The 27,659-nt window shown below is 47.9% G+C and overlaps 1 protein-coding gene across 1 annotated transcript in view; it reads left to right on the forward strand.

The window, feature by feature from the left end:
• Positions 1-27,659, forward strand: part of cercam (cerebral endothelial cell adhesion molecule) — a 145,267-nt gene that overhangs the window by 65,552 nt on the left and 52,056 nt on the right. Inside the window, exons 7-9 of the mRNA XM_070863762.1 lie at positions 4,696-4,772; positions 7,188-7,294; positions 24,380-24,512. Coding sequence (XP_070719863.1) covers positions 4,696-4,772; positions 7,188-7,294; positions 24,380-24,512 — 317 coding nt within the window. The remainder of the gene's footprint in view (positions 1-4,695; positions 4,773-7,187; positions 7,295-24,379; positions 24,513-27,659) is intronic.

Consider the following 27,659-nt stretch of genomic DNA (forward strand, 5'->3'; position numbering starts at 1 on the left):
ATTTTGATGCTTTCCGAATTGCTATCCGTTAACCTTGTGCTCCTGATGACGTGTAACTCTAACATCTCCTCGTCCTGTTGTTGTTCTTCCAAGCTATGTAGTCTCTTTGGATTTCTACTCACAGCTTTGAACGCTAGACTCATAGCTTTAAAAAATGGTTTACCTTTCAGTCGGCATGCCTTCGCAAGATGCCCAGTCTTCCTGCAGAAGAAACACTCTGCCTTCACATATGGACAACTTTGAGCAATGTGTTGTCCAAGGCACCTATAGCACGACTTCGACACTCTGTTAGAATTTACAGTTTCTGAGACTTTAGGCCATGCCCGTCTTTTACTTTGAACCTGCAGGTGATTTACCTCGGTTGACTGACGACCGTAATTATTATTTAATTCTCGGGAATATTGTTCGGCCATGCCCATCGACCTCGCTGTCTGACAAGCAATCTCAAAAGTCAAGTCATCCGTCGTCAATAACTTCCTTCTGATCGCATCATTTTTCACCCCACAAACAAAACGATCCCGTAATGCTCGGTTTTGAAAGTTTCCAAAATTACAGTGCATCGATAGCTTTTTTAATGCAACGATGTAATCACTGATACTTTCATCAGTCTTTTGATTCCGAATCCCGAAATGATAGCTTTCAGCAATTTCTAACGGTTTGGGGTTATAGTGCTGCTCCAACTTCGTTAAAATCTCTTTAAGCGTTGTGTCCTTTGGTTCGTGAGGCACAAGCAGACTTACAAGGGTTTCGTATAATGCCGGACCCGTCTCCAATAAGAAGATCGCTTTCTTACATTCCAACACAGCCCGGTTCTGGACTGCATTGTCTGGAACTTTGATTATGTTATTTGCGGTGAAATACATTTCTAGCTGATCCACATATGCTTTAAAACGTTCCCGGTCGTGTCTATATTCACACAAATGTCCCAATATACCTGCCATTTTAATCTCTAGCTGTTCACACCGTGTACTGTATTTTACCTCGGATTTTTGTAGCTTTTTCCAAAGACAGAAACTTCCAAAGTCTCTCTGTCAGCTGGCTCAATCTTTCACCAACAAAATTTAAGCTTTAAATCATCCGAAAAATCCCATCTTCCGTCGCCAAATGTGATATATTCACAGAGCACAGCACAGCTTCCTAACATGGCAGGCAGCTCTCTCGGAAGTCTCCGGAATCTGCCGGTTCGTACACAATACGTCCACATCCACAGTGTGGAGCTACAAACATTACAAGCTTACAGACATTACAGTATACAATGCAATGGGGCAGAAATTGCGGCTAAATGCCTCTGACCTGCAAAAAACCTACGAACCTACCTGGTGGTCTGGGAGGTTCAGCGACTTGTGCTCCTGGGCCTCTTGGTGAAGGCCTGTGTAGAGGCCCACGTATCCCAGGGGTGCAGGCAGTTTGCAAGCACCCCTGGGATCACATGGGCTTGTCCAACCAATAAAAGAAGGGAATCTCCATTCATACTTATGGGGTTCCCGTTTGTATGGAATTAAATATTTTAAACACACATTTAATTTCTTGATTTTTTTAAAAATATGTTTTAACAGGGCTAAAAAAATAAACATACCTTATTGGACAGGGTTTTTAATGTATAGATGAGTGCTAACATTTTTTTTTTACGGCTTATGCCTGCTTTTACCGGGTGTAAAAATTTCAAGGGCATTCGCTGGGCAGAAGTTGGGCAAATAGCGCAAATTTTTCCGGGGATTCGTACGATCACAAGTTCGGGGTTTCAGCGCATGCGTGGTGCATGTCTAAACCTGGAACTTGCGGGGCCCCTATGGGCGCATACACACCTCGTACTCATCCGTAGGGATTGCAAATGCAGTCCCAATATTTTGTACATTGTGGACAATATATATTATATGGGTGTTATATAATATAGTAGATTATAAAATAATTTATATGAACAATGACGGACAGGTAAAGACTATCCGGTCCATCGAGCCTGTCCACACAATCGCGATACCTTGTGTATACACAACATATACACTCCACCCCTCCCGAAACCATGTGATCTCTTGGGAGAGGCAAAAAAACAGATTTAAAAAAAACCCAGGCCAATTTGGGGGGAAAAAAATCTGGAAAATTCCTCTTCGACCCATTTAGGCGATTGAAACTAGTCCAGGAGAATACTCTGGCCTTGAATTCCCTGCAGTACCTACCTTCGGTAACTTGGTAGTTATTGTAACCAAAGTTGCCCCTACGTTTTTTGAGGGGGTGTGCAGTCCCTTAAAGGCCCAGTCACCGTTCCGCACGGGTGTGAAATTTAAATTGCAAAAAGCCGGTGCCGGGGCTGCGCGGGACGGGGCGGAGAGCTGTGCAGCCGCGCAGCTTAGCAGCAACGTTGGTCGTAACCAAATATGGAAGCAGGGTAATGCTGAGGAATGGCCAGTGTGCTTTCACCTCCAGAGTGGGGTTGAGCCCCAGCTCGGACTGAAGGGTTGACCGTCTCCTCTATCTGCTCGTGAAGCGAGACTGAGGTCATCACAAACCAGTTCCTCACAAGCGTGGAGCCCTGCAGCAGCTCATCACAAATGCCCAGGGCTCGCTCGGCCAGCCCGGGCGACAGCTGGCGTGACAAACGCTGCCACTCGCGTAGCTGGGCATTGCCCCAGGGCCACACCTGGAGTACTGCGTGCAGTTTTGGTTTCCATATTTACGAAAGGATAGACTTGCTTTGGAGGCAGTTCAGCGAAGGTTCGTTCGGTTGATTCCGGCGATGAGCGGGTTGACTTATGAGGAAAGGTTGAGTGGGTTGGGCCTCTACTCATTGGAATTCAGAAGAATGAGAGGTGATCTTATCGAAACGTATAAGATTATGAGGGGGCTTGACAAGGTGGATGCAGAGAGGATGTTTCCACTGGTGGGGGAGACTAGAACTAGAGGGCATGATCTTAAAAGAAGGGGCCGCCCATTTAGAATTGAGATGAGGAGAAATTTCTTCCCTGAGGGTTGTGGATCTGTGGAATTTGCTGCCTCAGAGAGCTGTGGAAGCTGGTACATTAAATAAATTTAAGACAAAAATAGACAGTTTCTTAAACGATAAGGAGTTATGGGGAACGGGGAAGTGGAGCTGAGTCCATGATCAGATCAGCCATGATCTTATTGAGTGGCGCTGCAGGCTCGAGGGGCCTTATGGCCTACTCCTGCTCCAATTTCTTATGTAACAGGCGCCAGGGTATAACGCCGGAGCAGAGTGGAGAGAGCTTGACTCGGCTTGTATTCCATGGCAAATTTGCTGCAAAGGAGGATGTAACAAGCAGGGTGGATAAGGAGGAACCAGTGGATCTGGTGTATTTGGATTTCCAGAAGGCAATCGATAAGGTGACACATAAAAGGTTACTGCACAAGATAAAAGTTCACGGGGTTGGGGGTAATATATTAGCATGGATAGAGGATTGGCTAACAAACAGAAAACAGAGCGTCGGGATAAATGGGTCATTTTCCGGTTGGCAAACAGTAACTAGTGGGGTGCCGCAGGGATCGGTGCTGGGTCCTCACTATTTACAATCTGTATTAATGACTTAGATGAAGGGACTGAGTGCTGATGATACAAAGATGGGTGAGATAGCAAATTGTGAGGAGGACACAAAAAATCTGCAAAGGGATATAGACACACTAAGTGAGTGGGCAAAAATTTGCCAGATGGAGTATAATGTGGGAAAATGTGAGGTTATCCACTTTGGCAGAAATAATAGAAAAGCTAATTATAATTTAAATGGAGAAAAATTGCAAAGTGCTGCAGTACAGAAAGACCTGGGGGTCCTTGTGCATGAAACACAAAACGTTAGTATGCAGGTAATTAAGGAAGGATATACTTGCATTGAAGGCTGTTCAGAGAAGTTTCACTAGGTTGATTCCGGAGATGAGGGGGTTGATTTCTGAGGATAGGTTGAGTAGGTTGGGCCTATACACATTGGAGTTCAGAAGAATGAGAGGTGATCTTATTGAAACATAAGATAATGAGGGGGCTCGACAAGGTGGCTGCAGAGAGGATATTTTCACTCATAGGGGAAACTAAAACTAGGGGATATAGTCTTAGAATAAGGGGTCGCCCATTTAAAACTGAGATGAGGAGAAATTTCTTCTCTCAGAGGGTTGTAAATCTGTGGAATTCTCTGCCCCAGAGAGCTGTGGAGGTTGGGTCATTGAATATGATTAAGGCGGAGTTAGACAGATTTTTGAGCGATAAGGGAGTAAAGGGGTATGGGGAGTGGGCATGGAAGTGGAGCTGAGTCCATGATCAGATCAACCATGAACTTATTGAATGGTGGAGCAGGCTTGAGGGGCCAAATGGCCTACTCCTGCTCCTGTTTCTTATATTCTTATGTTGTTCTTATGACCTCCGAGGGATTGCTTGATGCTGACGCCAAGGAGTCGATTTTAAACGTCCCGCCCCGGAGAAGAATGCCAAAAAAAACGAGTGGTCAACTCCTTTCCAACAGTTAAAATCAACCCCAGCGCACCCAAAGCCTTCCCAGTCCCTCGTACTGCCTCCCTGAGCATTAAACAAAAAATTATTAGTTAAAAAGTATGTCAACATTCTAAACATTTGGCAGGGCCCAGCAGTATCTGTCACTAGCTTCTGAGCCGGGTTCATCCAGTTTCTGTGAGAACATACTTGTGAACTGTTGGCGTTGCTGTGGGATTTATTTCAGCCAGACTTTGTATTTCTGATTGCAGTTGACGGTCCTCCAATGTACCCTTCGCAGTACACCTACCTCCCGCCAAAGTATCCGGAAAAAATGCTATTTGATGAGGTAAGCACGGTGCTGAGAGGGATGGGGTCTCTTCGTAGCTGGGCTAAGAAAAAAAAAAAGCATCATTGGAAACACAGTTGAGCGAGGGTTTGAGCTAAATGACTGAGTTAAGTGCCGATCTCCCGTTGGTTTTCTCTCCCGGGTTCGTGGCCATCAAGAGCCCTGAAATTGCGGGTATCTGTCACGGCGTACTCTTGGAGTACACCGTTGTAGTCCCTTTGAAATGCAAGGCAAGTTCTGGATTTCCACATGCATTTGCAGCCTGTCAACGTACGCATTCACAGGACAGCTCCTAAAAAGGAATCGCAGGTGCAGAGTTGGGATATTTGCGGTTAATGCAAGCAGGCATAGGGCCTGTTTGCATCAGAGTAAGGGGATATCCAAGACTTAAATTAAACATTTACATATCCAAAATTATGCACATACGCTTTATTCAATGAGTTTGTGCAGATATTGGCCTGGATTAGTGATGTGTGAAATTATTATCCCCAAGTTAAATTTTTATTGCGTTTGGTGTAATGAAGGTAATTATGATTCAAATTAAAATTCTGTTAATTGTACAATTTTTACATTTCGGGGTTCCATTGCATATCATTAGTGGATTCCCTTCATAAATGGTTGCAATGGAATTCTCCTTTGTCATTGGAGAACCGGGCCCACGTGATCCCAGGTACGCTCCCTAACGGCCTGCGTCCCTGGGAGCTGTGGGCCAATACACTGCCCTCCACCTCGAAGCCTGAGACCACAACTCTCCCCGGCCTGGTAATTTCGTCAATGTTTCGCGGGTCGGAGGCGTACTCCGGAGGTAGGCCTCTGGCCTCAATTTCTAGGCCCAAATTGTTGGTCCTCGCCTTCAAATCCCTCCAATGTTTCGACGCACTCTACTGCTGCAGCACACCTATCATCTGCTCTTCCAACTCTGGTCTCCCTTGGATCCCCCACTAAAGTCTCCCTCCTCAACTATGCCCAACCCCCTACACCCCCACCATCATTGGCAGCACTTACAGCCGCTGTACTTATTGTGATCGTCTCCCTCAACCTCTTCGTCTCCCTGCCTCCATTCCCACTTTCAAAAGTCTCCTTAAAAATTGATCACTTTGTTACGTGTTTGGTCACCTCCCCTAATTATTCTCTCCTACCTCTTGCTCAATGCCAATCTTCCCCCCTTCCTTCTGAAGCTCTTTTGAGACAAGAAATGCGCTATATGCGTGTAAGTGGTAAGTATGAATTGGCTCTTGTGGAGGGAAAGTACCGACACAGACTGGTTGGGCCGAGTGGCCTGTTTCCTTCTTGTAACGACTATGTATTTCTATGAATGTATTAACCTTTGCACTGCCCAGAGATCCTTTCTCCCTGGTCCAACTGGTTCAGTGCATTTTCAGCTCCTGCACATCGATGCTAAAACAAACAGTAACATTACGGTAGCATTGTGGTTATGTTGCTGGACCCTTAACCCAGAGGCCTGGACTAATGATCTGGGGACATGAGTTCAAATCCCACCACGGCAGCTGGGGAATTTAAATTCAGTTTAAAAAAAAAAATCTGGAATTTATAGCCAGTATCAGTAATGGGTGACCACGATTGTCGGAAAAACCCATCTGGTTCACTCATGTTCTTTAGGGAAGGAAATCTGCTGCCTTTACCCGGTCTGACCTATATGTGACTCCAGACCCACAACAATGTGGTTGACTCTTATCTGCCCTCTGAAATGGCCCAGCGTGTCACCTTCTCTTGGACAATTAGAGAAGGGCAATTAATGTTGGCCAGCAACGCCCACATCCTATGAATAAATAAATAAATAAATTAGACAAATATAATTACTGTATGTTAACCCTAACATAATAAAAGCACAATCTTGCTTAAAAATAAACGTTTTACATGTGTTTGTTCTGCATTCCTTTCGTTTGTCTCCTTCATTTTTTGCCCCCTAAATGCAAGTTAAATTTAAACCCTTGTTTTTTCTTCCGAATGCCTCCCGCTATTCATTTGGAGGTAACTGTAATGTATTTGCTTCATGGGTTCTTTGCTTAAGAATTCATAGCAGCACATTGCTATTAAGAACTAGTTGGTTTAGTAACAGAGGTTTAACAATCACACGACACATCACCAGTTCACCCACCAGGCTCACAACCGTCTGCCTCATCGTGGATCCCCTAAACCCAACTGGCTGGGGTTTTATTGAGTCTTGTGAACATCACGTGACTGGCTAAGCCACTCGCAATGCAACAGCTCGACAAACCCGTGAGCATGCTCACAGGTGCGTACATTACAGTGACCCATTTAGAAAATCTGTGTTTTCATTGGTGGAAAAATGTAAATCCGTGGTCTGTGGGCCTGCAGCCCAGTGAGGAGTCGAAGCCTTTTGTCAGGGGAAAATGGCAAGAGAGGTTTTTACTTTGTCTTATTTTGTTTCAGGTTTTTCTAATCAACCTCCAGCGCCGTCCTGACAGGCGGAAGAGGATGCTTCGGGCACTGTACGAGCAGGAGATTGACAGCAAGATAATCGATGCTGTGGATGGGAGGTCAGTCGCTTTCCTTTCCCGTCCAAGAGAGGTGAAACATAGTTGGTATTAAAGGGGGAAATAAGAACATTGGTTGTCAACGCAGCAGATCCATAGGCAGTGTACAATCTGCCCATGTGCCAAGGCTTCATCTGCCTGCTCTGGTCATTCTGACGTAGGTTAAAGATCTCGCGGCACTATTGAGAGAGGAGCAGGAGAGTGTTTTTCACTGCTCCAGCCAACTGTTCCTTCTTCAAACCAACACCACCAGAAAATGAATTAACTGCTTGTTTAACTCATCTCTGTGTGTGGGATCTTGCTGTGTACATAATGAGGGGGGCTGCGTTTACCTACATTTCAACAATGACTGCGCAAATGTAATTCATTGTCTCAGGGTCTCGAGACACCTGGAGTACTGTGAGCAGTTCTGGGCACCACACTGTGGAAATGATATATTGGCCTTGGAGGGAGTGCAATGTGGGTTTACCAGAATGATACCCGGACTCCAAGGGTTAAATTACGAGGCGAGATTACAGAATGTAGGGTTGTATTCCCTGGAATTTAGAAGGTTAAAGGGTGATTTGTTCGAAATTTTCAAGATATTAAGGGGAATGGGTAGGGTGGATAGAGAGAAAATATTTCCACTGGTTGGTGAGCCGAACACTCGGAGACACAGTCTAAAAATTAGAGCCAGGCCTTTCAGGAGTGACATTAGGAAACACTTCTATGCACAAAGGGCGGTAGAAGTTTGGAGCTCTCTTCCGCAAATGGCAATTGATGCTGGGCCAATTGTTAATTTTAAATCTGGGATTGATAGATTATTGTTAACCAAGGGTATTGGGGGCTATCTCCTTCTTACGCAGTCCCCCAGAGTCGAGGAAACTTGCTTCCACACCAAAAATGAGTTCTCAGGTGACTGAAGAGTCCAATGCAGCAATTACAGTCTCTTGTCGCAGGTGGGGCAGACGGTGGTTGAAGGAACGGGTGGGCGGGGAGCCTGGGTTGGCGCGCGCTCCTTCTGCAGTCTGCGCTGAGCTTCAGCTTGCTCTCGGAGAAGGGACTCGAGGTGCTCAGCGCCCTCCCGGATGCTTTTTCTCCACTTGGAGTGGTCATGGGCCAGGGATTCCCAGGTGCCGGTGGGGATGTTACATTTTTTTCAAGGAGGCTTTGAGGATGTCCTTGAAGCATTTCCTCTGCCCACCTGGGGCTTGCTTGCTGTGTTGAAGCTCAGAGTAGAGCACTTGTTTTGGGAATCTCGTGTTAGACATGCGAACAATGTGGCCCGCCCAACGGAGCTGGTTGAGTATGGTGAGTGCTTCGATGCTGGGGATGTTGGCCTGAGCGAGAACACTGATGTTGGTGTGCCTATCCTTCCAATGAATTTGCAGGATCTTGCGGAGGCAGCGCTGGTGATACTTCTAAAGTGTTTTGAAGTGCCTGCTGTACATAGTCCATATCTCTGAGCCATATAGGAGGGCGGGGTATCACTACTGCTCTGTAGACCATGAGCTTGGTGCTGGGTTTGAGGTTCTAGTTTTCAAACACTCTCTTCCTCAGGCGACCAAAAGTTGCACTGGCGCACTGAAGGCAGTGTTGGACCTCGTCGTTGATGTCTGCCCTTATTGACAGTAGGCTCCCGAGGTATGGAAAATGGTCAATGTTGTCCAAGGCTGCGCCGTGGATTTTGATGATCGGGGGACTGTGCTGTGTGACGGGGGCAGGTTGGTAGAGGACCTCTGTCTTACGGATGTTTAGTGTAAAGCCCATGCTCTCGTACGCCTAGGTGAACGTGTTGACAGTGGCTTGAAGTTCAGCCTCCGAGTGTGCACAGACGCAAGTGTCGTCTGCGTATTGTAATTCAATGACGGAAGATGGGACAACCTTGGATCTGGCGTGGAGGTGAAGGAGGTTGAACACATTCCCGTTTGTCCTGTAATTTAGCTCCACTCCAGCGGGGAGCTTGCCGAGGGTGAGATGGAGCATTGCAGCAAGGAAGATCGAGAAAAGTGTTGGTGCGATGACGCAGCCCTGCTTGACCCCGGTCCGAACGTGGATTGGGTCTGTGGTGGATCCGTTGGTCAGGATCACAGCTTGAATGTCATCGTGGAGCAGGCGGAGAATGGTGACAAAAGTTTGAGGGCAGCCGAATCTGAGGAGGATGCTCCATAATCCCTCACGGTTGACAGTGTCAGAGGCCTTTGTGAGGTCAAAGAAGGCCATGTACAGTGTTGGTGCTGTCCCTGCATTTCTCTTGTATTTGCCGCGTGGCGAAGATCATGTCCATTGTGGCCCTTAGTGGGCGGAATCCGCATTGCGACTCTGGGAGGAGCTCTTCAGCCATAGGGAGAAGGCGATTGAGGAGGATTCTTGCGATGACTTTCCCGGTGGTCGACAGCAGGGAGACTCCTCTGTAGTTACTGCAGTCGGACTTGTCACCCTTCTTGAAGATGGTCATGATTACAGCGTCTTTGAGATCTCCTGGCATGCTCTCCTCCTTCCAGATAAGAGAAATGAGGTCATGAATTCGTGCCAATAGTGCTTCTCCCTGACTCCTACTCTGGGCCCCGACCTCCGACTCCTATGACATATGGGCCAAAGGTGGGTATATGGAGTTAGGTCGTAGATCAGCCATGATCTCATTGAATGGCACAACAGGCTCGAGGGGGCTGAATGGCCTGCTCCCGTTCCTATGTTCCTAAGAGATGTGGTAAGAAACGATGTATAGCTGCAAGCCTTTTCACTGTGTGTTTGAGTTACACAGGCCAGTTTGGAACCAGGTTTGGTTTTTGGTCTCGAGTAATAATTAGTGTGCTAAAGTTGGTCTCAGTGCCCATGGGGATAGTGTTATGTCTGCAAGCACTCTAGTAATGTCTCCACGAGGTAAGGTATTGTACTTGAACTGTAATGACCTTAGTCCTTTTATTGTAGCTCCCTGAGTGAGGACACAATGAGGTGAGCTCCCTTTTATACTTGGTTATATGCAGTGTGCAGGTGACCCTTGGGTCTCCACCAGTAGCACTCTCTGGTGGTACAGGTATGGTGTATACAGTGTGAGGATACATTCAGTGCTCTAATGTTACAGTCCATACATTATGCATACACAACATCATTCCCCCCTAAATCTTGTGCCACTGGCTTTTGCACTGTGTGTTCTGGCCCTCGACTTGAGTGCCCAAAACCCTTGCGCTTACTGTGCTTGGGAATGGCTCTCTCCCTGTAGACCCCCGCAGTCCTTATTGCCACGACATTGGGAAATGGTCATCAGTGGACGATTGGAGGTTGTGGTGAGGGTTGGGTGTGATCCATGTGTGTCCATGGCTATATACATCCATTTCCCCCCCCCCCCCATACATAGATCATATGGGGCTCGACATCTGCATTGGCATACATGTACAGAGAATGACTGATAGGATCAGTTATATCACGGTTTTGTGTTCAGCAGTGGTGGAACAAATACATATTACAGGTAAAGTACATATGTGTTATTACAATCTTGCCCCTGGGGTGTGGGTGCAGGTGGGTGAGGGCGCTCGTTCCGGAGCAACCGGATTGTGCTCCCTTGCCAGCTGGGTGGGCTAGGATTGCTCACCTGGCTGTGTCTCATGGCCTCTGCCGTTGCTTAGTGGTGGGCAGAGCCACCGGAATATGTGGTCTCCCTGGCCTCCTTTGAGGGCTGCAGGATCTCCCTGCTGCCCTTCAGAGGTGGTGGGAGTCTGGTCATCCCAGATCCCGTCGGGAGGGCCGGAGGGTGCGGGCCTCCTGCTCCCGGTGCTGGCCCTAGTGGCCAGCGGGGTAGGGTCGATCTGGGGCAGGGTGCCTGTGCCGTCCATTGATCGCTGGCCCTGCAGTGGGTATGCTCCCTGGGGCATCATGTTGGTCTCGGAGGCACAGGCTACATGATCGGGTAGCCCGCTGGACCTGGGTGCTTCCCATGGGAGGTTGCCCTTGGCTTTGTCGGCGTGCATGTAGAACTCGGCATCATATCTCATTTCATCATTAGCATTCATGATACATTGGCTCCGACCGCAATCAGCCGACTCGACATTGTTAGTTGTCTTTACAAATTCGCATTTGTCAATTACATCACTTTCCTGTGTACTATCAGCATCTCTGTACAAGTTTACATTTAGATACCTGCATTTGTTAATTACATCTTTTTCAATAGTATCACCAGCATCGCTATACAAAGAGTGGAACTGTCCCTTTAATTGTGCTGGGTTTCCGATCTCCTTTAAAAGGGCCTTGCAATCTTTACCCCAATCCGGTTCGCTGCTCGGCATCACATGTTGCTCCCTCAACGCTGCCCCTCGTGGTCTGGTCGCAGCCATCTTGATTTCAGGTGCTTCACCTGGTGGTGCGGGCGCCATCTTCTTTCTCTCCACGAGGTAGGCTGCGGTGATCCTTTTTTCCCCAGGTTCTGCCACTGAAGCCGGGAATTTACCTTCTGCGCCGATCTTCCTCCCTCGGAGTCCTGCCACTTGAGCCCGGAAGGTGAGGTCTGGTCGTTCAGGTTGGATCGTCTCGCCGTTGAGTTGTGCGGTCTGTGTCGTCGCCGCGCAGTCGAGCTGGACGGTAGGATCTTCAGGTGCTGTGCTGGATCCAATTTTGGGGCCGCGTAGGACGTCGATTGCCGGGGCCTGGAGACTTTCCCAGCTCCAACAGATTTGGATTTGCTGCATCCATCTTCTTCCCAGCAGCGTTGGACCATCACCAGCAACAATCCACAAAGGTAGTGTGTGCATCGCGCCGCCGTGGGACACCTGGACATCCACGCTGCCAACGACTGGGATGGTGTCTTTTGTGTAAGTGAGCAGCTTCACCTGGACTGGGAGCATTTTGGGTCGTTCGGCGGGATTGTCCCAGAGTTTCTCGAAGGCCGTCTGATTCATCAGCGATTGGCTCGCCCCTGTGTCGGCCTCCATCGAGACTGGAACACCGTTGATTTCTACTTCCATTTTCCACGGGGATCTCTCGGTGGAGCAGGTATACACTCCGTACACCTCTTCCAGAGGCTGAGCCGCTTCATAGACTCTCTCTTCGTCTTCCTCAGCGCTGGAGCCCGGGTGATCGGCCAACTCTTCAGCGACTCAGCGAGTAACATTTCTTCCACACATTCGCTGGAGATTACCTTTAGTGTTATAGCCTTTGCAGCGGCACTGGTGGGCCCTGTGATTTCCTCCACAGCGTCAGCATGGGGCTAGCTGGTTGGCCCCATGTGGCGGACTCAGGGTTGCAGGACTCGGGGCAGCAGCCTTGCCTCTGAAAGGCGCCATTCGCTTCACTGTACTCGGCAGGATAGAGTCCTGGGAGTGAGTCATCATCCTCTTGGAATCACAGGCCGAAATCATGAATGCCTGACTCACTTTAATTGCCTTCTGCAAGATGACCATAGTGAAAAAAGAGAGCAGCTTGTGGAGGAGGCCCTCGAGGCCGATTCCAATCACAAAGATGTCCCTCAGTGCTTCAGTGAGGTGGTCGCCAAAATCGCACGGTGCAGCCAATCGTCTCAGGTCTGCAGCATATTTTGCGCTTTCTTGGCCTTCAGGCCGTCGGTGGGTGTGGAACCGGTGTCTGGCTGTGAGGATGCTCTCTTTAAGTTTGAGCTGTTCCTGTCTTAGTGTTACGAGCTCCGCGTACGTTTTGGTTGTCGTCTTCGCTGGGGCTAGCAAGCCCCTGACGAGGCCGTGGACAGTGGGCCCACAACTGCTGAGCAGGATAGCCCTGCACTTATCAGCCAGCAAGGTCGGTGTGTTCCCAGCCAGGTCGTTCGCGATGAAAAAGTATTCGAGCCTTTCCACAAAGGCATCCCAATCTTCTCCATCAGCGAATTGTTGAAAGTTGCTTAAGTTAGCCATGTTGCGCATGGAAATTCGTAATCTCGTCGCCAGTTGTTGTGTATGTAGTCACTCTAGTAATGACTCCACAAGGTAAGGTATTGTACTTGAACTGTTGTGACCTTAGTCCTTTTATTGTAGCTCCCTGAGTGAGGACGCAGTGAGATGAGCTCCCTTTTATACTTGGTTATTTGCAGTGTGCAGGTGACCCTTAGGTCTCCACCAGTAGCACCCTCTGGTGGTACAGGTATGGTGTATACAGTGTGAGGATACATTCAGTGGTCTAATGTTACAGTACATACATTATGCATACACAACAAGAAGGATTGGAGGAAAGATGAGGAAACATTTCTTTACCCAGAGAGTGGGGGTCTGGAACTCATTGCGTGAAAGGGTGGTAGAGGCAGAAACCCTCACCACATTTAAAAGGTACTTGGATGTGCACTTAAAGAGCTGTGACCTACAGGGCTACGGACCAAGGGCTGGAAAGTGGGATTAGGCTAGGTAGCTCTTTTTTGACCGGCACGGACACGATGGGCCGAATGGCCTCCTGTGTTGTAATTTTCTATGATTCCAGCTGCGGAGGGGAGGAATCTGTTAAAATTGAATCATTTGTTTCGACGTGCATTGATACATCAGGAAAATTAAAACGAACTGGCATTCCTTAACAGTTTTTAGTCAGCTCTAATAAATTAAAAAAGCAGATGTTACCGCAACCACATAGAGAAAACTCAGCCTCTTGTATCATTTTGCCCACAGTTGGTATGTTGTTAATTTGCCCGAGGACATTTCATTTTAAAAATTGCAGTCACGTTCTCTTCACTAGCAGCAGATCCATTGATTATTGCCCTCAGAGGAGCAAACTGGGTTACATCCTTCCCTGCCAAAATCTGGGATTTTAAGATTTATTCAGGGGTCCTGTGAAGAACTTAAGCGAATTGAGAGGGTTAGTGCAGAAAGGGAGGTGGGGAACATAGAGAGAGAGATTCGTCATTGGTGGGGGAGGGTTGGTTTTTCTCAACATCTAACTGGAGTAAGTATTAAAAGCTATTTCTCCGTTCGGCTTTATGTCCTGCTCCTGGAGCCCTTGTCCAAACCTTCATTCTTCATGGAGGCATTTGGACAATCAAATCCAACCCAGTCGTTGCCCAAAACCCAGACACACACTGGATCAGAAGCAGGTACTTGATTTTTCACTCTCTATCTGTTGTGTATGCATAATGTATGTACTGTAACATTGGACCACTGAATGTATCCTCACACTGTCTACACCATACCTGTACCACCAGAGGGTGCTACTGGTGGAGACCTAAGGTTCACCTGCACACTGCAGGTAAGCAAGTATAAAAGGGAGCTCACCTCATGGTGTGTCCTCACTCAGGGAGCTACAATAAATGGACTAAGGTCACAACAGTTCAAGTACAATACCTTACCTCGTGGCGACATTACTAGAGTGCTTACATACATAACAACTGGCGACGAGATAATGAATTTCCACGCACAACATGTCTAACCTAAGCAAATTCCAACAATTCGCTGATGGAGAAGATTGGGATGCCTTTGTGAAAAGGCTCGAGCACTCTTTCATCGCAAACGACCTGGCTGGGAACACACCGACCTTGCTGGCTGATAAGTGCAGAGCCATTCTGCTCAGCAGTTGTGGGCCCACTGTCCACGGCCCCGTCAGGGACTTGCTAGCCCCAGCGAAGACGACAACCAAAATCTACTCGCAGCTCGTAACAATAATACAGGAACAGCTCAAACCTAAAGAGAGCATCCTCACAGCCAGACACCGGTTCTACACCCACCGGCGGCCCGAAGGCCAAGAAATCGCAAAATATGCTGCAGACCTGAGACGATTGGCTGCACCGTGCGATTTTGGCGACCACCTCACTGAAGCACCGAGGGACATCTTTGTGATTGGAATTAGCCTCGAGGGCCTCCTCCACAAGCTGCTCTCTGTGGACACTACGGTCATCCTGCAGAAGGCAATTAAACTGAGCCAGGCATTCATGATTTCGGCCTGCGATTCCAAGAGGATGATGACTCACCCCCAGGACTCTAACCCGCTGAGTACAGTGAAGCGAATGGCACCTTTCAGAGGCAAGGCTGCTGCCCCGAGTCCTGCAACCCTGAGTCCGCCACATGGGGCCAACCGGCTAGCCCCATGCTGACGCTGTGGAGGAAATCACAGGGCTCACCAGTGCCGCTGCAAAGGCTAGAACACTAAAGGTCATCTCCAGCGAATGTGTGGAAGAAATGTTACTCATTGAGTCGCTGAAGAGTTGGCCGATCACCCGGGCTCCAGCGCTGAGGAAGACGAAGAGAGAGTCTATGAAGCTGCTCAGCCTCTGGAAGAGGTGTACGGAGTGTATACCTGCTCCACCGAGAGTTCCCCGTGGAAAATGGAAGTAGAAATCAACGGTGTTCCAGTCTCGATGGAGGCCGACACAGGGGCTAGCCAATCGCTGATGAATCAGACGGCCTTCGAGAAACTCTGGGACAATCCCGCCGAACGACCCAAAATGCTCCCAGTCCAGGTGAAGCTGCTCACTTACACAAAAGACACCATCCCAGTCGTTGGCAGCGTGGATGTCCAGGTGTCCCACGGCGGCGCGATGCACACATTACCTTTGTGGATTGTTGCTGGTGATGGTCCAACGCTGCTGGGAAGAAGATGGATGCAGCAAATCCAAATCTGTTGGAGCTGGGAAAGTCTCCAGGCCCCGGCAATCGACGTCCTACGCGGCCCCAAAATTGGATCCAGCACAGCACCTGAAGATCCTACCGTCCAGCTCGACTGCGCGGCGACGACACAGACCGCACAACTCAACGGCGAGACGATCCGTCCTGAACGACCAGACCTCACCTTCCGGGCTCAAGTGGCAGGACTCCGAGGGAGGAAGATCGGCGCAGAAGGTAAATTCCCGGCTTCAGTGGCAGAACCTGGGGAAAAAAAGGATCACCGCAGCCTACCTCGTGGAGAGAAAGAAGATGGCGCCCGCACCAACAGGTGAAGCACCTGAAATCAAGATGGCCGCGACCAGACCTCGAGGGGCAGCGTTGAGGGAGCAACATGTGATGCCGAGCAGCGAACCGGATTGGGGTAAAGATTGCAAGGCCCTTTTAAAGGAGATCGGAAACCCAGCACAATTAAAGGGACAGTTCCACTCTTTGTATAGCGATGCTGGTGATACTAATGAAAAAGATGTAATTAACAAATGCAGGTATCTAAATGTAACCTTGTACAGAGATGCTGATAGTACACAGGAAAGTGATGTAATTGACAAATGCGAATTTGTAAAGACAACTAACAATGTCGAGTCGGCTGATTGCGGTCGGAGCCAATGTATCATGAATGCTAATGATGAAATGAGATATGATGCCGAGTTCTACATGCACGCCGACAAAGCCAAGGGCAACCTCCCGTGGGAAGCACCCAGGTCCAGCGGGCTACCTGATCATGTAGCCTGTGTCTCCAGGACCAATGTGATGCCCCAGGGAGCATACCCACTGCAGGGCCAGCGATCAATGGATGGCACAGGCACCCTGCCCCAGATCGACCCTACCCCGCTGGCCACTAGGGCTAGCACCGGGAGCAGGAAGCCAGCACCCTCCGGCCCTCCCGACGGGACCTGGGATGACCAGACTCCCACCACCGCTGAAGGGCAGCAGGGAGATCCTGCAGCCCTCAGAGGAGGACAGGGAGACCACACATTCCGGTGGCCCTGCCCACCACTAAGCAACTGCAAAGGCCATGAGACACTGCCAGGTGAGCAATCCTAGCCCACCCAGCTAGCAAAGGGGCAGTATCCGGTTGCTCCGGAATGAGCACCCTCATCCACACCCTAGTGGCAAGACTGTAATACCACGTATGTACTTTACCTGTAAAATGTATTTGTTCCACCACTACTGAACACAAAACCGTGATATAACTAAGTCACTCTCTGTACATGTACGCCAATGCAGATGTCGAGCCCCACATGGTCTATGTATGGGGGGGGGGGGGGAATGGATGTATGTAGCCATGGACACACATGGATCACACCCAACCCTCACCACAACCTCCAACTGTCCACTGCTGACCATTTCCCAATGTCGTGGCAATAAGGACTGCGGGGGTCTACAGGGAGCGAGTCATTTCCAAACACAGTAAGTGCAAGGGCTTTGGGCTCTCAAGTTGAGGGCCAGAACACACAGTGCAAAAGCCAGTGGCACAAGACTTGGGGGGGGGGGGGGAAAACGATGTGCACGCATAATGTATGGACTGTAATATTAGAGCACTGAATGTATCCTCACACTGTCTACACCATACCTGTACCACCAGAGGGTGCTACTGGTGGAGACCTAAGGGTCACCTGCACACTGCATATAACCAAGTATAAAAGGGAGCTCACCTCACTGCATCCTCACTCAGGGAGCTACAATAAAAGGACTAAGGTCACAACAGTTCAAGTGCAATACCTTACCTTGTGGAGTCATTACTAGAGTGCTTATATACACAACACTTCTACCAACTAATTTAAATCTGTGCCCCCTGGTTATTGACCCCTCTGCTAAGGGAAATAGGTCCTTCCTGTCTACTCTATCCAGCCCCTCATAATTTTATACACCTCAATTAAATCTTCCCCCAGCCTCCTGTGTTCCAAGGAAAACAACTCCAGCCTATCCAATCTTTCCTCACAGCTCAAATTCTCCAGTCCTGGCAACATCCTCGTAAATCTCCTCTGTATCCTCTCTAGTGCAACCCCACATCCTACCTGTAATGTGGTGACGAAAACTGCATGCAGTACTCTAGCTGTGGCCTAACTAATGTTGTATACAGATTTAGCATAACTAGCTCTTGTATGCCATGCCTCGGCTAATAAAGGAAACCTTATCGACCTGGCCTGTTACCTTTAAGGATCTGTGGACATACACTCCAAGGTCCCTCTGTTCCTCCTCACCTCAGAGTATCCTCCCATTTATTGTGTATTCCCTTGCCTTGTTGCTCCAACGCAAATGCATTAGAAACATAGAAACATAGAAAATAGGTGCAGCAGTAGGACATTCGGCCCTTCGAGCCTGCACCGCCATTCAATGAGTTCATGGCTGAACATGCAACTTCAGTACCCCATTCCTGCTTTCTCGCCATACCCCTTGATCCCCCTAGTAGTAAGGACTACATCTAACTCCTTTTTGAATATATTTAGTGAATTGGCCTCAACAGCTACCTGTGGTAGAGAATTCCACAGGTTCACCACTCTCTGGGTGAAGAAGTTTCTCCTCATCTCGGTCCTAAATGGCTTACCCCTTATCAGACTGTGACCCTTGGTTCTGGACTTCCCCAACATTGGGAACATTCTTCCTGCATCTAACTTGTCTAAACCCGTCAGAATTTTAAACGTTTCTATGAGATCCCCTCTCATTCTTCTGAGCTCCAGTGAATACAAGCCCAGTTGATCCAGTCTTTCTTGATATGTCAGTCCCGCCATCCCGGGAATCAGCCTGGTGAACTTTCGCTGCACACCCTCAATAGCAAGAATGTCCTTCCTCAAGTTAGGAGACCAAAACTGTACACAATACTCCAGGTGTGGCCTCACCAAGGCCCTGTACAACTGTAGTAACACCTCCCTGCCCCTGTACTCAAATCCCCTCGCTATGAAGGCCAACATGCCATTTGCTTTCTTAACCGCGTGCTGTACCTGCATGCCAACCTTCAATGACTGATGTACCCTGACACCCAGGTCTCGTTGCAACTTCCCTTTTCCTAATCTGTCACCATTCAGATAATAGTCTGTCTCTCTGTTTTTACCACTAAAGTGGATAACCTCACATTTATCCACATTATACTTCATCTGCCATGCATTTGCCCACTCACCTAACCTATCCAAGTCACTCTACAGCCTCATGGCATCCTCCTCGCAGCTCACACTGCCACCCAACTTAGTGTCATCCGCAAATTTGGAGATACTACATTTAATCCCCTTGTCTAAATCATTAATGTACAATGTAAACAGCTGGGGCCCCAGCACAGAACCTTGCGGTACCCCACTAGTCACTGCCTGCCATTCTGAAAAGTACCCATTTACTCCTACTCTTTGCTTCCTGACTGCCAACCAGTTCTCAATCCACATCAGCACACTACCCCCAATCCCATGTGCTTTAACTTTGCACATTAATCTCTTGTGTGGGACCTTGTCGAAAGCCTTCTGAAAGTCCAAATACACCACATCAACTGGTTCTCCCTTGTCCACTCTACTGGAAACATCCTCAAAAAATTCCAGAAGATTTGTCGAGCATGATTTCCCTTTCACAAATCCATGCTGACTTGGACCTATCATGTCATCTCTTTCCAAATGCGCTGCTATGACATCCTTAATAATTGATTCCATCATTTTACCCACTACCGATGTCAGGCTGACCGGTCTGTAATTCCGTTTTCTCTCTCCCTCCTTTTTTAAAAAGTGGGTTACATTGGCTACCCTCCACTCCAGAGGAACTGATCCAGAGTCTATGGAATGTTGGAAAATGACTGTCAATGCATCTGCTATTTCCAAGGCCACCTCCTTAAGTCCTCTGGGATGCAGTCCATCAGGTCCTGGGGATTTATCGGCCTTCAATCCCATCAATTTCCCCAACACAATTTCCAGACTAATAAGGATTTCCCTCAGTTCCTCCCTCTTACTAGACCCTCTGACCCCTTTTATATCCGGAAGGTTGTTTGTGTCCTCCTTAGTGAATACCGAACCAAAGTACTTGTTCAATAGGTCTGCCATTTCTTTGTTCCCCCGTTATGACTTCCCCTGATTCTGACTGCAGGGGACCAACGTTTGTCTTTACTAACCTTTTTCTCTTTAGATATCTATAGAAATTTTTGCAGTCCATTGTAATGTTCCCTGCAAGCTTCCTCTCGTACTCGATTTTCCCTGCCCTAATCAAACCCTTTATCCTCCTCTGCTGAGTTCTAAATTTCTCCCAGTCCCTGGGTTCGCTGCTATCTCTGGTCAATTTGTATGCCACCTCCTTGGCTTTAATACTATCCCTGATTTCCCTTGATAGCCACGGTTGAACCACCTTCCCTTTTTTATTTTTATGCCAGACAGGGATGTACAATTGTTGTCGTTCATCCATGTGGTCTCTAAATGTCTGCCATTGCCCATCCACTGTCAACCCTTTAAGTATCATTCGCCAATCTATCCTAGCCAATTCACGCCTCATACCTTCAAAGTTACCCTTCTTTAAGTTCTGGACCATGGTCTCTGAATTAACTGTTTCATTCTCCATCCTAATGTCGAATTCCACCATATTATGGTCACTCTACCCCAAGGAGCCTCGCACAATGAGATTGCTAATTAATCCTCTCTCATTAAACACCCAGTCTAAGATGGCTTCCCCCCTAGTTGGTTCCTCGATATATTGGTCTAGAAAACCATCCCTTATGCACTCCAGGAAATCCTCCTCCACCGTATTGTTTCCAGTTTGGTTAGCCCAATCTATATGCATTTTAAAGTCACCCATTATAACTGCTGCACCTTTATTGCATGCACCCCTAATTTCCTGTTTGATGCCCTCCCCAACTTCACTACTACTGTTTGGAGGTCTGTACACAACTCCCACTAGCGTTTTCTGCCCTTTGGTATTCCGTAGCTCCACCAATACCGATTCCACATCATCCAAGCTAATGTCTTTCCTTACAATTGCATTAATTTCCTCTTTAACCAGCAACGCCACCCCGCCTCCTTTTCCTTTCTGTCTATCCTTCCTAAATGTTGAATACCCTTGGATGTTGAGTTCCCAGCCTTGGTCACCCTGGAGCCATGTCTCCGTGATGCCAACCACATCGTATCTGTTAACTGCTATCCGCACAGTTAATTCGTCCACCTTATTCCGAATACTCCTCGCATTGAGGCACAGAGCCTTCAGGCTTGCCTTTTTAACACACTTTGACCCTTTAGAATTTTGCTGTAAAATTTTACCTCACTCTTTTCCGGATTGAATCCCATTTGCCACTTGGAGGCGCTGACTGGTTGCAGGGGTTATGTTGATACGGGTGCCAGGCACTCTCTGGTACCTCGCCCTGGTGGCCGTTCTTCAGAAGGCTATTCCACAGTGGGAGACTTCGCGTCCCTGCCAGCTCCCATGCTCACTCAAAATACCGAAACCCGTGCGCCGCTCAGTCGCTGCATGGCGACCGGAACCACGAATCCTGACTGGCTTTCTCCCCATATCTGGCCCAGGGACGTTGAATCCAGTTATAGTGCGCCTAATGCCATCCCAGCTGGAATCAACTGACTCCGCGTATACCGGGGCTGCCAACTGGGACCTGGCAGATGCACGGCGGATCTGGCAGTTCATTCACCAACTCAGCCATCGGGCCCGTTCCATTGAATGATGCGACCGATTTGAGGGAAAAGATTAGTGCGCGTGAGTTTAAAGAGAGGGTCAAGCCCGGAACACCTTCCGGAACCCTGTTCTTTGGGTGGTGTCACCCGCCAGTGAAGTCCTGTTATCACCTCCGCAGGCCCTCACACCCACCCACCCCTAAATCAGGCCGCTTGCCTTTTAAGTTGAACGTTATTGCCAGGCACAACGACCGTCACTTTTAGTTGGTGAGGAACGACTTGTCATAGAAACATAGAAAATAGGTGCAGGAGTAGGCCATTCGGCCCTTCGAGCCTGCATCGCCATTCAATGAGTTCATGGCTGAACATGTAACTTCAGTACCCCATTCCTGCTTTCTCGCCATACCCCTTGATCCCCCTAGTAGTAAGGACTACATCTAACTCCTTTTTGAATATATTTAGTGAATTGGCCTCAACAACTTTCTGTGGCAGAGAATTCCACAGGTTCACCACTCTCTGGGTGAAGAAGTTTCTCCTCATCTCGGTCCTAAATGGCTTACCCCTTATCCTTCGACTGTGACCCCTGGTTCTGGACTTCCCCAACATTGGGAACATTCTTCCTGCATCTAACCTGTCTAAACCCGTCAGAATTTTAAACGTTTCTATGAGATCCCCTCTCATTCTTCTGAACTCCAGTGAATACAAGCCCAGTTGATCCAGTCTTTCTTGATATGTGGATCAACTGGGCCTGTATTCACTGGAGTTCAGAAGAATGAGAGGGGATCTCATAGAAACATTTAAAGTTCTGACGGGTTTAGACAGGTTAGATACAGGAAGAATGTTCCCAATGTTGGGGAAGTTGTTGCCCAATGTTCTTCTCCATCCCCATTCCCCCGAGCAGCCTGGCCTCCATGAGAAGTATCCTCGTGCAACACGTAAGGTTCGGAACTACAAGTGCTCCAAATTTCAGGGGAATCAAACACACTGACAAGAAATGAAGCTCAGATTGGAATGTGGAGCTCACCGTCCAAGCTGCACTTTGGATTCTTCTCAAAAAGAAGTTTTTATATGTTGCACCATTTTGTATTTTGGTTCCTAGTTTTCTGTCTCTCTCTCTCTCTCTCTCTCTCTCTCTCTCTGACCTGGTAGTGTCATCGCAAAGGTACCCGGGTGCCCTCTGGGGGAAATTTCTTCGCTCAAAGGGCTGTGAACCTTTGGAATTCTCTACCCCAGAGGGCTGTGGATGCTCAGTCGTTGAGTACATTCAAGACCGACATCGATACATTTTTGGGAACGAAGGGAATTCAGGAATTTTGAGGATAGTGCGGGAAGGTGGGGTTGAGGTAGAAGATCAGCCATGATCTTGTTGAATGGTGGAGCAGGCTCGAGGGACTGAATGGCCTCACCAAAATATTCTCATAAATTGTCCATTCTCCATGTGTAAGCCCAGATGGTGACTGTAGAGCGGCTCTTTAACTTTGGGGAGGAGATCCAAAACAGTTCCTGTTCTCATCTGACACCGGTACAAGGCCACTTTTGTAATAGGAATATCTTGATCAGGAACAAGAACCTTGGCTGATTTTTTCCTGTTGTGGCCCAGCCACATGGAAGCTAACTATATAGCACCCCTATTTCTGTTCTAGCACAGATGAACTAACACAGAACAGACCAGGGAGTGAGCCTGGGGCCTCCTATTTTCCTCTCAAGAAAATTGTCTTGCATTTATGACAGCCCTTTGCAGTCTCAGGGATGTCCCAAAGCGCTTCATAGCCAATGAATTCTTAAGCAAAGAACCCGTGAAGCAAATACGTTACTCGTGAAAAGCGCTATATAAATGCAGGTCTTTCTATAGGTGTTGTCCCTGTCGCTTCGCAAGAGCAGCCAATTTGGCAACAGCAGAATCCCACCAATTTCAGTGAGATGAACTAACAATCAGTTACTCTGGTGTTGGTTTGCGGGCCAAGCATTGGCCAGGACCATGGGACCTATAATGTCTACCTGAACAAGGTAATAAAATCTCAGTTCAACATCTCATCCAGCTCCGGCAATGTCGTGTTGGCCTAGATTATCTGCTCACAGCTGTGAAAGGGGCTTGAACCCCTAACCTTCTGGCTTAAAGACGAGAGTGTTACCACTAAACCCAGGTGACACTTACTCTGAGGGCTGTGTTTATTTTTTATTTTAAAGCAGGATAGCTGTTATAAGAACATAATAGCAGGAGTAGGTCATCTGGCCCCTCGAGCCTGCTCCGCCATTCAATAAGATCATGGCTGATCTGATCATGGACTCAGCTCCACTTCCCTGCCTGCTCCCCATAACCCTTTACTCCCTTATCACTCAAAAATCTTTCTATCTCCACCTTAAATATATTCAATGACCCAGCCTCCACAGCTCTCTGGGGCAGAGAATTCTACAGATTTATAACCCTCAGAGAAGAAATTTCTCCTCATCTCAGTTTTAAATGGGTGGCCCCTTATTCTGAGACTATGCCCCCTAGTTTTAGTTTCCCCTATGAGTGGAACTATCCTCTCTGCATCCACCTTGTCGAATCCCCTCATTATCTTATAAGTTTCAATAAGATCACCTCTCATTCTTCTGAACTCCAATGTGTATGGGCCCAACCTACTCATCCTATCCTCATAAGTCAACCCTCCTCATCTCCAGAATCAACCTAGTGAACCTTCTCTGAACAGCTTCCAATGCAAGTATATCCTTCCTTAAATACGGAGACCAAAACTGCACGCAATACTCCAGGTGTGGCCACACCAATACTCTGTACAGTTGTAGCAGGACTTCTCTGCTTTTATACTCTATCCCCCTTGCAATAAAGGCCAACATTCTATTTGCCTTCCTGAATACTTGCTGTACCTGCATACTAACTTTTTGTGTTTCATGCACAAGGACCCCCTGTTTGCTGATGTGTTGTTTTTCCGATTCTGTCTCCATAGTGCTCTGAACAGCAGCGCCTTAAAAGCCATGGGAATTAACATGTTGCCAGGGTACTATGACCCATTCTCTGGCAGGACTCTAACCAAGGGAGAAGTTGGATGTTTCCTCAGCCACTATTCCGTCTGGAAAGAGGTATGTATCTTTGGCGTGCTGGCTTTGTATATTGTAATTTTTCTTTTTTTAATTGCTTTGTTTTTTCTGAGTTTGGAATCTAAAATCTTGTGATCCAAAGTATCGCTCCCACAGAAACATCATCATCATAGTCAGTCCCTCGAAATCGAGGAAGATTTGCTTCATCTTTAAAAGTGAGTTCTCAGTTGACTGTACAGTCCAATACCGGAATTACAGTCTCTGTCACAGGTGGGACAGGCAGTGGTTGAAGGAAAGGGTGAGTGGGACTGGTTTGCCGCACCTCCTTCCGCTGCCTGCACTTGCTTTCTGCATGCTGTCGGTAACGAGACTCGAGGTGCTCAGCGCCCTCCCGGATGTTCTTCCTCCAATTAGGGTGGCCTTTGGCCAGGGACTCCCAGGTGTCGGTGGGAATGTTGCATTCTATCAAGGAGGCTTTGAGGGTGTCCTTAAAACGTTTCCTCTGCCCACCTGGGGCTCGCTTGCCACATAGGAGTTCTTGCTTTGGGAGTCTTGTGTCAGGCATGCGGACAATGCGACCCGCCCAACGGAGCTGGTCGAGTCTGGTCAGTACTTCGATGCACCTCAAATCCCACAGAAACACCGAGGAGTTAACCTCATTGAACCGTGGGGTATTTAATATCACATCTCTGGACGGTTCTGCTGGACACGTCCATTTGTATTTCTCATTTATAACACCGAGTATATTCAGTCAAGTTTGGCAGGCCTTTGACCGTATTTGGGCTTCTCCACTCCTGATGGTGCTGACTCGTGCTCTTGAGTTGCGTTGGTGCTGGTGTCCATCTGATACATCAACCAAGTGACTTCTTCATATGTGAGGCTGTGCAGTGTATTTCAGGAAGAAAGACTTGGATTGATATAGCGCTTTTCACGACCGCCGCATGTCTCAAAGTGCTTTACAACCAATGAAATACTTTTGGAGTGTAGTCACTGTTGTAATGTAGGAAACGCGGCAGCCAATTTGCGCACAGCAAGCTCCCACAAACAGTAATGTGATAATGACCAGATAGTCTGTTTTTAGTGGTATTGATTGAGGGATAAATATTGGCCAGGACACCGGGGATAACTCCCCTGCACTTCTTCGAAATAATGCCGTGGGATCTTTTATGGCCACCTTAGAGAGCAGAAGGGGCCTCGGTTTAACGTCTCCTCCGAAGGATGGGACCTCGGAGAGTGCAGCACTCCCTCAGCACTGCATTGGAGTGTCAGCCTAGATTTTTGTGCTGAAGTCTCTGGGGTGGGATTTCAGCAGGATATTTCACCATGGGGGCCAGCGCAGACTAACCCAATACTCCTAGTTTCCCAGCACTGGATAGCGGTCAAAAATAGCATATCTGGATAACTTTATCTTCTTTCTGAAGACTCGAGGCTTTGAACCTAATTGTAGTGGCCGCATCACTGGCCAGGCTGAGATCGGCCAACTCCCGCACAGACCAGAGATTGAACCTGGGACTCGTCACTTCAGACAGTGCCAAAATCCCACTGATGCCAGATGCTTCAGGTTCCTTGTTAATGGGCTCTGGTGTTGGCTTAGTTGCTGAATGGACTGTGTGTTGTGGAACTGAGCTGTATGGGCCACATTCTCTGCTGAGCTAAGTGATCTCAACCAGTGAGGATACTGCAGTCGGCCTCACTGCCTGGGATTTAATTCCATGTCACGTGCTATGATATTTTGCCCAAGTGGTTATTCTTGACGTGCTTGCTTTTAGTCTCTGGTGCACATCACAACTAACCCCAATTGTGTCTTGAACCAGACCTTCACCACACGAACTGCAAAGGTTCAAGAAGGCAATTCACCACCACCTTCTCAAGGGCAATTGGGGATGGGCAATAAATACTGGCCTTGCCAGCGACGCCCACATCCCATGAATGAATACAACATTAATTAGACCACAGCTAGAGTACTGTGTGCAGCTCTGGTCATCACATTACTGGAAAGATGTGATTGCACTAGAAAGGGTACAAGGGAGATTTACGAGGATGTTGCCTGGACTGGAGAATTTTAGCTGTGAGGAAAGATTGGATAGGCTGGGTTTGTTTTCATTGGAGCAGAGGAGGCTGAGGTGGATACAATTATGAGGGACCGAGATAGAGTGGATAGGAAGGATCTATTTCCCTTAGCAGAGGGGTGAAGCATCAGGGGGCATAGTATTAAAGTAATTGGTAGGAGGTTTAGAGGGGATTTGAGGAGAATTTCTTCACCCAGAGGGTGGAGGGGTGTGGAACTCACTGCCTGAAAGAGTGGTAGAGGCAGAAACCCTCACCACATTTGGATGTGCTCTTGAAGTGCCGTAACCTACAGGGCTACGGACCTAGAGCTTGGAAAGTGGGATTAGGCTGGATAGCTCTTTGTCGGCCGGTGCGGACACGATGGGCCGAAATGGCCTCCTTCTACGATTCTAAGATCATGGCTGATCTGCGCCTCAACTCCACTTTCCTGCCTTTGTTCCAAATCACTTGATACCCTCACCTAATGAAAAATCTGTCAATCTCAGTCTTGAAAGCTCCAATTGACCCAGCATCTACAGCCTTTTGAGGGAGAGAATTCCAGACTTCTACTACCCATTGTGTGAAAAATAGTTCCTGACTTCTCTACTGAATGGCCGAGCTCCAATTTTAAGATCATGTCCCCATGTTCTTGAGGCACGGTGCCCAAAACTGAATGCAGTACTCCAGTTGGGATCTGACCAAGGCTCTTTTACAACACCGTTACCAGCTGCATTTTCCAATCAAACCATCATAAAAGTCCTGTTCATGTAGCTTAATTATTTCATTTCAGCTAACGTCAAAAGTGTGACCAAAGGCTACAATAGGCCCGATACAGATGAAGTTGAATTTTCCCAGTACCTTGATATTTGTAAATCCCAGGCTGACACTGCAAGTAAGGTCAAACTTATAACGTTGTAAATCCCGACTCAATGTTTTAGAAGGATTATTCCAAACATTGACTTCTTTTTCTCTAGAAAAAAGAAGACTGAGGGGTGCCTTAAAATTATGACAGTGTTTGATAGGGCAGATGTAGAGATGATATTTCCACTTGTGAAGAATCTAAAACTATGGGTCATAAAGATCCCCCTATCTTTTAAATCGACATTTTCTTAAAAGATAGGGGGATAAGGGGTTATGGGG

The sequence above is a fragment of the Pristiophorus japonicus genome, chromosome 20 (genome assembly GCF_044704955.1).
Source record: "Pristiophorus japonicus isolate sPriJap1 chromosome 20, sPriJap1.hap1, whole genome shotgun sequence".
Classification (NCBI taxonomy): Eukaryota; Metazoa; Chordata; class Chondrichthyes; family Pristiophoridae; genus Pristiophorus; species Pristiophorus japonicus.